At 44.5% G+C, this 12,589-nt stretch overlaps 1 protein-coding gene across 1 annotated transcript in view; it reads left to right on the top strand.

The window, feature by feature from the left end:
- CDYL2 (chromodomain protein, Y-like 2) overlaps positions 1 to 12,589 on the top strand; it is a 70,409-nt gene that overhangs the window by 15,033 nt on the left and 42,787 nt on the right. The window contains exon 2 of the mRNA XM_015405804.1: positions 971 to 1,565. Within this exon, the coding sequence (XP_015261290.1) occupies positions 971 to 1,565 (595 nt within the window). The remainder of the gene's footprint in view (positions 1 to 970; positions 1,566 to 12,589) is intronic.

The raw sequence follows: 12,589 nt of genomic DNA, 5'->3' as shown, positions 1-12,589 counted from the left end.
GGGAAAGAGAGAGAGAGGTGAAAAGAAAGCAAATAAATAAATAGGGAGGGATGGAGGGAGGGAGGGAGGGAGGGAGGGAGAGGTGGAAAGAAAACAACTTTAAATGTGTTCTCCATGTCCCCATGCCAGCCGGATTGGCTTGGAGAAGGGATTTAAAGAGACAAATGCCTTCTCTGGGCCAAGCCATTTAACTTTAGATGGGAAGGGAGGGGGGGAGAGAGACGGGGGTGGAAAGAAAGAAATATGGAAAGAAAGGTGGAAAGAAATATGGAAAGAAAAGGAGAAAGAAATAGACTGGGGGAGGGAGGGAGAAAGCAACTTTAAATGTGTCCTCCAAGCCCCACCCCACCCCCACACTGGCTGGCTTGGAAAAGGGGTTGAAAGAGACAAATGCTTTCTCCAAGCCAGCCAGTGGGGGGGGGCTTTAAAAATGCATTTAAAGTTAAAGTTGCTTTCTTTCTCTGCTCCCCCCCACCTCAAGCCTACTCAGGGAGGGGAACATTTGCTGGAGAAGGGAAGACTGATCGGGGAGGCATACCTTCCCTTCACTTCCCCAGCCGCCTTGCCGGGAGCCACAGAATATGTTTGAAAGAGCTGCATGCGGCTCCCGAGCCACAGTTAGGCCACCCCTGCCATACAGTCTACCCTATAAAGCATCCATTTGCTCCTGGGGAACTGATCTCTGTCGCCTGGAGATCATTTGTAATTCCAGGAGATCTCTAGCTACCACTTGGAGGTTGGCATCCCTACTACAAAGCCAACTGAGCCTCTATAGGGGAGGTGGGAAAGCACTGAAACCATAATTTGTCAAAGAAATGCCTAGTTTCACATCCAAAATATAATTCAGGCAAACCATGGGTTCACGGTATGTCTGAACCCAGCCCATGTGTGTTTCCATCGCTGAATTATTTTTCCCTGTGGCAACTTACTGTGGTGTTTTTTGGTTTTTTTCTTCCCCGCTCACTCTTAGGTTGAAAGGATTGTAGACAAAAGGAAGAACAAAAAGGGAAAATGGGAGTATCTGATACGATGGAAAGGCTATGGAAGCAACGAGGACACTTGGGAACCAGAGCATCACTTGTTGCACTGTGAGGAATTTATCGACGAATTCAACGGCCTGCACGTCACGAGGGAAAAGAGAGCAAAGCACGGGAAGCAAGCCGTCACACCAAAATTTTTACGAGAGAGCCGAGGCTCGTCCCTGGACAAAATCCCACACAGACCTACTGACACTGGGAAGAGCAAAGGTTTGTCCCATAAAAAGAAACGAATGGCCTCGGCCTTTCCAAAGCCAAAAAAGAGTTACACAGCCAAGCCAGCATCTTCAGGAGACAGAGCAGCTAAAACGGTGTCTTACCGGACTACTCCGAGTGGTTTACAGATTATGCCCTTGAAAAAAACCCACAATGGCCTACAGAATGGGGATGCCAGTTATGAGAAGGATTCTAGACATTTTGGGAATGGCTCCCAAAAGTCAAACATGGATTTAAATGAACATGAAGGGGAACATGACCTGCCTAGCGTTCTGGATGTAAATAACGAAACACCTGTCATGAATGGAATCGGTACGTGATTTTCAGCACTATGTCTTTATTCATTATTATCATTATTATTATAAATTGTCACAGTCAGATATTCGACTGGTAGATGGCATTCTGCAGTTCAAGATGAAGCCAAGTTCTTGAGAACTGCAGATGTATCTTCGCAGGATTCTTGCTGATCCAAGCAACACTGTTTATTATTATTATTATTATTATTATTATTATTATGTTGGTGCCTTTCATATCCTCACCTAGCCCTTTCCCAAGGACTTGCCATTTACTTGTAATCAGAACAACGTGCAGGTTACATAGCCCATAGTGATATGGCACACAGAGTCTTCCCATTCTCTGCAATAGTTCTTCACACCAATATAAGGCTGCCGTCCCCCTGCTGGGGCCAGGGGATTCCCTGATTTCAGGGCCCTCCAATCTGGTGACTGGTGGGGAAGCCCTGCTTCCGAACAGCAGCGTCCCATGGGGATGCTGCCAATGCAATGACATTACCGATAGCGACGTCATCACACTGGGGCCATCGTGCAGCAACGCTCTAGTATTTGGAGGGAACTCTATGGTTACTCTTTGCACATGTGATAGAAGAGCCCTGGCCAGGAGGCAGGAGTCCCCCGCCAAAGAAAAGGTGAGACCTGGCAACCCTTAACAATAGTGTGTGGCCCATGTATTCACACTGGCAGGCCACTGGGGAAAGCAGTATCATTCAGTCATGTGAGAGTCTTCTGCATGCAGTTCCTGAGCTCATACTCAACTGGACTTACATTTTTGTGTATTTATATTTTTATAAATACTTTGTTGACAAATAAGCAAATGTAGGATATAACTGAGATGGAGCCACTGGCCAAAAATATGCCTCAGTGCTTGACATTTCCTGCCTGTTTCTTTGAGAATATGCCAATATCCCACCTATATGTATACTTTTCTGTGAATTCCTCTTTTCATGAGGACTTAGAACAGAATCAGAGAAAGAACAGGTTTTTTCTTCAAAACCTCATGTTAATGGCATCAGAAATGTCCCAGTCACAAAGGGAGAGATTTTGTTCAGAAAATAGAAAATCCAGTTGGGGTAATAATGGGACGGTGCCATGTCAACCTCACCAGGCACCACAAGAACATACTATTGAGAGATTATGCTTAGAAAGAAAATTACAGGGATTCTGGGATTTCAGAAAACTAGAAAGGACAAAAGATGCTGTTCATGTCAGCTGTTCCAATAGCTCTCTGTTTACTTTGTTGTTGTTGTTGTTGTTACTGTCAGTTTTGGTCGTGATTAATTTCTCTTATATCTTCTTCATGTCAGCCTGGCAATGTTTAGCTATATTAATTCAACATGTGAGTCAGACAACTCAATGTTTCCGTTGTTTCTCTTTGCCTGAAAAAATTTGATAACCAAGGAACGGTTCTCTGGCTAGCTTTAGCAATTGTCAGAGTCAAGAACTGATGCAGCTGGTGAATCTGAACCTATAATGGCTGATTCTCAGGGTCTTGTCTGAGCCAAATCGGGTTGCCAAATCCAGACTGAGAAATACCTAGAGATGGGGGGGGGGAGCCTGTGGAGGGCAGAGTCTGGGGACAGGAGGGATCTCAGTTGGCCTGTAACTACAGTGGGGCATTGGGGGCAGAGCCCCCCCAGGAGCCCTGCCCCACCACCTGAGGATGCCAGATGCCCCCAGACACCCCCCCAAGTGTGCCCAGCCTAGCCCAACAGCAGCAGAGGTTGGGAAAGAAAGGGAAGCTGCCCTGCAGCTTCTGGTCAGTTTCACTCCTGCTCATCAGCTGATGGGAGGGGAATGAAACTGACTAGAAGGGGCAAGGTAGCTTTCCTTTCCTTCCCCAGGGGAAGGGAGGCTGGGGAAGGAATGGAAAGCTGCCCTGCCACTTCTGGTCAGTTTCACTCCTTGACCAATAAGTGTTAGGTCTAACAGCTGATTGGAGGGGGGGTGAAATACAATTCAGGTTTGAAGAGGTGCAATTCATGTTTATTTAATTTTTTATTTGATGTTGTGTCTGCCCCAAAAGGAAAAAAAATGCCCCACAAGCAAAAAATCTTGGGTATGGGCCTGGATCTGAGCAGGGTATAATGCTGTTGAATCAACTAATTAAAGCAACCATTTTCTCCAGGGAAACTGATGGGCAGGAAACTGCAGAGGAGAAGTGTGGCTGTTTGCCCCGGGGCAAACTAACATGCAGTAAAGCGATCAGACCTACTGTGGAGGTTCTGTGGAGGTACTGTGGAGGTTCCATGGCAAGGGAGAGGTGCCGATCACAACACACGCCTGCGCGCAATGAAGAAGCGCGCGGCGCGGCGAACTGGTTTTCTTTTTTTGTGTACACTACGAATGCGCATGCTCCGTTGGGTGCGTGTGCGCATCCACGGAGACGTGGGGGGAAAAAACCCCTTTTCCGCAAGGGGACATGGGCGGGCGCCGGATACCACCGGAAACGCGATCAGACGCCCGCCCTTGCCCCGCAGTTTCTGGAAACTAGTACCTCCAAGGTACTAGTTTTTTGCTGCGCTTTTTTGGCAGGAAGCCTCAGTTGTGCCACGGAAGCACTACGCTTCCCAGATGTGCTGGTGAGATCGCGACCGGAAACTCCGCTTGTCTTCCGTATCTCTTGCGTGGCTAATGTTGCGTGTGACCGCAGCCATAGTTTCTTTGCTACTTCCTCTTTCAATAGGCAATTCATTTGATGTTGTAGCATTTTAAGTCTTCTTTTCGTTCCGTCATTATTCACTTTAGCCATCATAATATTCTCTTGAAGGCTTATCTGTGTTTTTAAGCTTTCATAGTTTTGTTTCCTTTGCCTATTTACTTTTGCTGCTTCTTGTATTAACATTCCTCTAGAAAATGCTTTCATTGCATTCCCATACCGTCTTTAGAGATGTTTCTTTATTTTTATTTTCTTTTTAAAAATCTGTCAATTCTTGCTTCATATTTTTTACAAATTTGTCATTTCTCAAAGTCGTTAAGTTCATGGTCCATCTACTTCTCTTCCCAACTGTTTGTAATCCCATATAAACCGGTTTGTGATCTGCATATGTCCCAGCTTGTATTTCTGCCTCCATTAAATCCTTGACCGTTACTGTTGAAATCCACATCATATCTATGCGGGACGACGAATCATGTCTAGCCGAGTAATATGTAAATTGTTTCATAGAATAGTTTCTTATTCTCCAAGCATCCACCAACTTTAACTCCGCCAGTAAATATTCTAGGTTTCTTGGCATTTCTGACTTCCTTTTCTTCTTCTTCCCACTCATCTGTTTATCTTTTTCTACATCTATGTCTGCTGACTCACTTTATCTTGCTCTCCCATTTATCTTTGCCTAGCAGAAACTACTTCTGATAACATCACATGTGGGCTTCAAAATATATGAATACCGCCTTAGTTAGGTCATGCTGGAATAAGGTTTCCAACCTCCGGACAGGGCCTAAGTATCTCCCAGAATTACAGTTAATCTCCAAACTACAGGGAACAGTTCCACCAGAGAAAATGGCTGCTTTGGACAGTGGACTCTAGGCATCTGAGGTTCCTCCCCTCCCCACACCCTGCCCTCCCCAGGTTCCACCCCCAAATCTTGAAGAACTTCTCAACCCAGAGCTGGTAACCCTAAGTCAGAACATAGCATGATGTAGAAAAATGCAGGCACCACTTCGCATCCATAACTTGTCCAGGAACAAGACCAGTGATCAGCAACTTTAAAGAGCCAAATGACCTCAACATTCAGAGTCAGAAATTAACAAAGATCCCATATTTAAAAAACCTATTTGCATAAGTGAAAAAGGACAGTGTCATGGATGCAACGAACATGACGCTTCGCATCCATAACTTGTCCAGGAACGAGACCCGTGATCAGCAACTTTAAAGAGCCTAATGACCTCAACATTCAGAGTCAGAAATGAACAAAGATCCCATATTTAAAAAGCCTATTTGCATAAGTGAAAATATGCAATTTAATGCTACTGGTAAATATCATGCGGATTAATAATTCTTACATTTTCTGCAGGCCCAATACTGATTGCTTTTAGTACTTTAAGTGACACAATAAGTAATACACACAGGGGCATCCTGTGTGAATGTTTTAGTGCAGTGCCATAAATCTGTGCATGGTTTGCACTGAGATTCCTGGCATTTTAGTCCCATAAAATCTTTGCCTGCCATTCTCCTCACATCCTGGTCACTCTTGCGTTCCACTGATCCCTCCAATATGTCATCGCTTAAAGATCTGGTTTTCTTTTTTAAAGAGCCATGTTAGGTTTCGTACTGAGCTACATTTGGTTCTAGAACCATAGGTTGCAAGCTTGAGAACTTATTCCACTTAATGGAATGAATGTCCATGATCACTAAGAAAAGATGAGGTCAGCTCAGTTAATGTTGGGAGCCCCAATCATATAAAAAGCTATGAAAAGCCATGGAGATAAAATGTGGCAGTCAATCATGCAATCAGCTGTGAGCAATAGAGTCTACAGAATAAAACAGATTCAATGAGTAAAAAACACCACATGTCCACCAAAATAAAATCATTTTTTTCCACAAGTTTATAGAAGGGCAAAATGGTAGGGGTTTCCCACCCAATCAGAAAGCCAGCAGAAGACCGAATCAGGTCCAGCAGTCTAGTGATTACAAAAAACAGCTTGTTAACTAGGCACCATTATGAAATAGTAGGCTCTTATTTTTTTCCAGGTAATTTGGTACCACCTGAAGAGATAGGGGAGGGGCTGCAGCTCAGTGGCAGAGCATCTGCTTTGCACACAGAAAGTCTCAGGTTTAACCCCTGGCACCGCCAGTTAAAAGGATCAGGTAGGAGGTGGGGTGAAAGATGTCCACCTTGGAGAGTTGCAGTGAGTCAAAGTAGACAATACAGACTGTGATACCAATGGTCTGATTCAGTAGGTAGCTTCATGTGTTCATAATGGGTTTCTTCCCCTGTGTTTCTAGGTTTTATTGCTTATTAGTTATCTTCATTTGTCTTTATTGACAGCTACTGATGTCAACAACTCATGTCTCCTGAACCTAGTCCAGCCCCTTGGCAAGCCATTGATACACTGATGGTAGTTGGGTCTATCTATCTATCTATCCATCCATCTATCCATCTATCCATCCATCTATCCATCTATCCATCCATCTATCTATATCTAGTACTGCTCATATATCACCTTAAGCAGAAATAGTAGTTGGGTCATTGGACTTTGCTCTATTGCCCTCATGTCAAAGTGGTCATCCAGCAAACCTGGTCACTTGCCAGGGCTTTCTGACGCTTTCCTCCATGTTGCCTGGAGCACTGATGTCTTGCACAACAACAATTCTGCTCTGTTTTGGTCTGTTACCCATCAGGTGACATGATATGCAAGTAAATTTGTTATTGGGACTCCTTGACAGCCACCTTCTCTCCCATCACTGGAACCTCCTTGATGTATCCATAAGCGTGCCGACAAATTAATAGAACGTGAATAGGAAGGTACTAATTTTTTTATTTTTAGATTAGTTTCTAAATTTGCTTATAACCCTTTGTTCTTGTGTTGTATGTGCAGGTGACAAGGAGTATTCGTAACTCCTAAATCCAATTCATCTGCTCTCAGAGCCAAGAAATCCCAGTATCTTCATGTTCACCTAATATGGAAGTCTACGGCAGCTTCCAAATATTTTTGCTGATCTTTTTCTCAGTCCTTTCCCTTCCTATTATATCCTTTCAGCGATTACGAGATCAGGACTGAGCACACTATTGGAAGAAGGGATAATGCAATGATGTGTTATTTTGCACACTCTCATTTTCTATTGTCTAACCCTTTGTGGGTTTCTTTTAACTCTTTTAGCGCTCACGCAAAGCAGCAGTCTTGTAACATCCACTTCAGCTCTCAGTTCTCTTACCTGTTCCAGACTAAGCATTTCAGTTTAAGCAATTTAACTTGCTGGTATATTCGCATGTTGGCTTGCCTCTCCCTGGATTAGTTAATAGAGCCAGAGTGTAGCCCTAAACAAAGTTGCATCCTTCTTAGTCCACTGACTTTGATGGGCTTGGATGTGTGTGTGTGAGAGAGAGAGACAGTGAAGTGCTGTCAAGTCGCCTCTGATTTAAGACAGCCCTATGAATTAATGGCCTCCAAAATGTCCTATCATTAACAGCCTTGCCCAGGCCTTGCAAACTGGGGGCCATGGCTCCCTTGATGGAATTAATCCATCTCATGTTGGGTCTTCCCCTTTTCCTGCTGCCTTCAACTTTTCCTAGTGTTCTTCTCTTTTCCAGTGAGTCTTGTGTTCTAATGCAACTGAAGTACAATAGCCTCAGTTTGTTCATTTTCACCTCTAGGGAGAAATTTGATCTAGAATCCACTTATTTGTCTTTTTGGCTGTCCATGGTATCCGTAAAAGTCTCCCCCAATACCACATTTCAAAAGAATCAACTTTGTTTTAGACAGATCTAATTGTGTTTAGAAGTGCACTGTTAATTGGTTTTGGCTATGGTTTCTCATTGACAAATGCATCAAAACGATCTTTTTGGAAAACCTTCATGTGGCATACTTCTGGAGTTACTCCTGCCCAGTAGGGCTCCAGCTTCACTGCCAAACCTGTGCTGTTTTTAAAACTGCATATCACTGCTCAAGAAATCAACCCTTGTGCTGAAGCCACACATCACTGAATATTACATCTACTTGCTTTTTACTATATAGTATCTATTTAGTATCTATTAGGGTTGCCAGACCCCAGGTGGAAATGGGGATTCCTTGATCTAGCGGACTTCTACCTGTCGCCAGGCAGCTGACTGGCAGGGGGAAGCGCTGCCCCCAGCAGGCACCACCCGGTGCAATGTCCCTGGCATGATGATGTCACACAGAAGTGACATCATCACACTGGGCCCCCTGTGCAGTGACACTCTGGTATTTGGAGCAAAACTCCATGGTAACCACAGAGTTTGGCCCAAAATGCCAGACCATCGCCACATGGCATCCCCAGCGTGATGAGTCACTTCCACGTGACATCATCACTCTGGGGACATCACATGAAGTGACATTGCCCTGCCCCTCCCCACACTCCCAGAGAGCTCCCTCCCCCAACCCTGGGAGCGAAGAGGACCAAGCAACCCTAGTACCTATAGTATCTGTTTACTGATTATTACTGTAATTTGCTGCCTGGACTTTGCTGCCTGGACAGTATAATGTCCAGTGATGTACAGATTCTCTCTAAATCCTTTTTGCCTTCTAGGTACGGGGTGGGGCTGTGGCTCAGTGACAGAGCACCTACTTTGCAATAAGAAGATCTAAGGTTCAGCTCTGGCATCTCCAGTGGGAAAAGACCAGGTAGGAGGTGATGTGAAAGACCTCTACCTGAGACCCTGGAGAGCCGCTTCCAGTCGAAGTAGACAAGACTGATCTTGATAGATCAATGGTGTGACTCAGTGTAAGGCAGCCTCATAAGAACATAAGAAGAGTCCTGCTGGTTTATCTAGTCCAGCATCCTGTCTCACACAGCAGCCAACCAGTTCCTCTGGACAGCCAACAACAGGCATAGAGGCCCTGGCCTCCTGGCTTTGGGATTCAGAGGTTAATGCCTCTGAATGTGGAGGTTCCCCTCAGTAACCATGGCTAGTAGCCATTGACAGACATCCTCCAAGAATCTATCTAATCCCCTCCCAACGTGGTTTATTCCCATGGCCATCACTACATCCTCTGGCAGCAAATTCCACATTTTAATCACTCTCTGTGTAAAGTAGTATTTCCTTTTGTCCACCCTGCTTCTACTGCCCATCAGCTTCATTGGATGCCCTTTCCTAATAATACCTAACATAGAGTTTGCCTTTTTCACTGCTGCAGCACAGTGGGTTGACACTTTCATTGAACTACCCACAGCAACCCAAGATCTTTTTGCCTCTCAGTCTCAGCAAGTTCAGACCTCATTAGCTTATACTTGAAGTTTGGATTTTTTTTACCAACACTGAACTTCATTTGTCACATCGTCACCCACTCACCCAGTCTGTGTAGGTCCTCTTGGAGCTCTTCACAGTCATCCTTGGGTTTCACCATCCAGAATAATTTTGTGTCATCTGCAAACTTGGCAACTACACTACTTACCTCTAGTTCCAGATCATTTATGGCCCCGGTCACACAGGAGGCTTTGACATTTTAATCACTCTCTGTGTAAAGTAGTATTTTCTTTTGTCCATCCTGAACCTACTGCCCATCAGCTTCATTGGATGCCCTTTCCTAATAATACCTAACATAGAGTTTGCCTTTTTCACTGCTGCAGCACAGTGGGTTGACACTTTCATTGAACTACCCACAGCAACCCAAGATCTTTTTGCCTCTCAGTCTCAGCAAGTTCAGACCTCATTAGCTTATACTTGAAGTTTGGATTTTTTTACCAACACTGAACTTCATTTGTCACATCGTCACCCACTCACCCAGTCTGTGTAGGTCCTCTTGGAGCTCTTCACAGTCATCCTTGGGTTTCACCATCCAGAATAATTTTGTGTCATCTGCAAACTTGGCAACTACACTACTTACCTCTAGTTCCAGATCATTTATGGCCCCGGTCACATGGGAGGCTTTGATCCGCGAGAGGGACGGATCGGGGGCGCATCAAGAGGGCACGATCACACCGCAACATCTGGGAAGCGGCGTGCACCCGTCCCCGATTAGTCTCTTCCGGCCGAAGATGCGGATCAAAAAAACCCCTACAAAACACTACTTACCTGAAAATCCACAGCAGGGGCGGCCATGTGATCGCTGGCACACCTGTCTCCGGCAACATGCAAGGCCCCTGGCCAAACTGCACAGGCGTGCACATGCACAGCGGGCTGCCTCGCTCACCGATCTGTGGCTTCCCCCCGGCATCTGATCATGCTGGGGAGCAACTGCGCGGCAGCTCGGCGGATCAATAAACCTCGTTCCACAGGAAAGCATGGAAGAATTTAGAGGTTGCTACTGCAAAAGTTGTCATGTGATTTGACAACAGCTGCTAGGAATTTTGCCACACGCAGAGTACATTGTTTGTCTTCATCTCTAAGTAACCAGGATGATTTTGCTTCTGGAGACAGAAAGTCCTGATTGGATAAAAGGGCGATCAGTTCATCTCTTACAGCTGAAAATTTGTTATCCCATGGCTGCTAATTTTACTCAGGAGTCTTTGGTGAGGTACCTTGTCAAACGCATTTTGAAAGTTACATGCTTGTTCACTTTGCAAAGAACTCCAAAAAGTTGGTGAGGCAGGACTTCCCTCTGCCGAAGTCATGCTGATTTTCTTTGATTACAATTTCTTCTAATTTGCCTGAGACACATTAGGCTGACTGGCTTGTAGTTTCCTGGTTCCCCTCCGAATCCCTTTTAAAAAACTGGTGTAACATTTGCTACTCTCTAGTCTTTTAGTGCAGCAGTTGACTTTAGTGATAAGTTACATATACGGGTTAATGGATCAATTATCTCACTCCTGAGTTCCTTAAGAACTCTCAGGTGTATGTCATCAGGACCTGGAGACTAATTGGTTTTTAATTTCCCCAATAGGTCTAGAACTTCATCTCTGGTCACCTCAATTTGGCTCAATTCTTCAAACTTCCTTCCAGAAAATAGGGACTGTGGCATGGGTACATGCCCTACACTTTCAACAGTGAACACAGGGGGGGGGGGAAGTCATTGAGCTTGTCAGCCATCTCCCTGTCTTCCTTTAGCAATCCTTTTATTCCTTTGTCATCCACAAGCCCCACCGTTTCTCTGGCTGGTTTCCTGCTCTGGATATATTTTTTTAAATGTTTATTGTTTGTCTTGATGCTTTTAGCAACCCACTCCTCAAAATCTCTTTTTGCTTTCCTAATTACTGACTTACATTTCTTTTGCCAGAGCCTGTGGTCCCTCCTGTTCAATTCTTTGGGGTAGACCTTCCCCTTTAAAAGGAAGCCTCTTTACTTTTTATAGCTTCTTTGACTTGCATTGTTAACCATGCAGGCCTTCTTTTAGACTTGGCAGTACCTTTCCTAAACTGTGGAATGCATTCTATTTGGGCTTTAATTAGAGTGGTTTTAAATAGCTTCCAAGCATCCTCTAGGGATTTGACTTTCTTGTGTTTCCCCTTCAGCTTCCTTCTTACTATTCCCTTCACTTTTGTAAAGTTCCCTCCTTTGAAACCAAATGTTACGGTGTTGGACTTTAAGGGTAACATTCCATTGATGTAAATGTTGAATTTAACAGCATTGTGGTCACTGTTCATGTTGGGCTTTAAGGGTAACATTCCATTGATGTAAATGTTGAATTTAACAGCATTGTGGTCACTGTTCCTTACTGGTGTTAACAATCTGTATATCTCTCACCAGGTCTTGAGACCCACTCAAAACCAAGTCCAAGATCACTACCCTTCTGGTTGGCTCTGTGACCAACTGTTCCAGTGCACAGTCATTTATGATGTCTAGGAATCTCATTTCTACTAAATGACTCAAGCACATATTTACTCAGTCAATGTGAAGGTAGTTGAAGTCTCCCAGTATAATAACATTATCTGCTTCACCTCCCTTATTTCCTTCTCCATCTCAAGATTAGTCTCAAGTGTTTGGTCAAATGGGCAATAATACACCTCTCCTTTTAAGTAACTCCTAGGACCCAGTATTTCCACCCATATTGTCCTGTTGGGGAGTTGATTCCCCTGATGTTTTCTAACTTATTTGATTCTATGCCCTCTTTGATGCACAATGCAACACCTCCCCCAACCCATCCATCCCTTTTTTGCCTATAGAGCTTATACCCAGGAATGACTGTATCCCATAGATTTTCCCCGTTCCACCATGTTTCTGAAATACCTAGTATATCTAAATTGTCGTTGAACACCAAGAATTCCAGCTCCCCACCTTGGCTTGGAGACATATAGCTTTGGAATATAGACACCTACAATGTGTTTCCCTCTCCAGTAACCTTCGCCTCCCTTGGCCCTTTAGTCACCACACCTGGCCCTCAGTTCCCATCCTACCCTCACTCCCAAGTTCTATTCAGGGGTTGTTTCGTAGAAAAAGAGCTAGGGGAACTCATTAGCATAACTCATTAGCATATGCCACACCC

This window comes from Gekko japonicus, unplaced genomic scaffold, assembly GCF_001447785.1.
Source record: "Gekko japonicus isolate JY-2015 unplaced genomic scaffold, Gekko_japonicus_V1.1 scaffold144, whole genome shotgun sequence".
Classification (NCBI taxonomy): Eukaryota; Metazoa; Chordata; class Lepidosauria; order Squamata; family Gekkonidae; genus Gekko; species Gekko japonicus.
The sequence above is the reverse complement of the archived record's forward strand: the minus strand, read 5'-3'. Positions and strand labels throughout refer to the sequence as shown.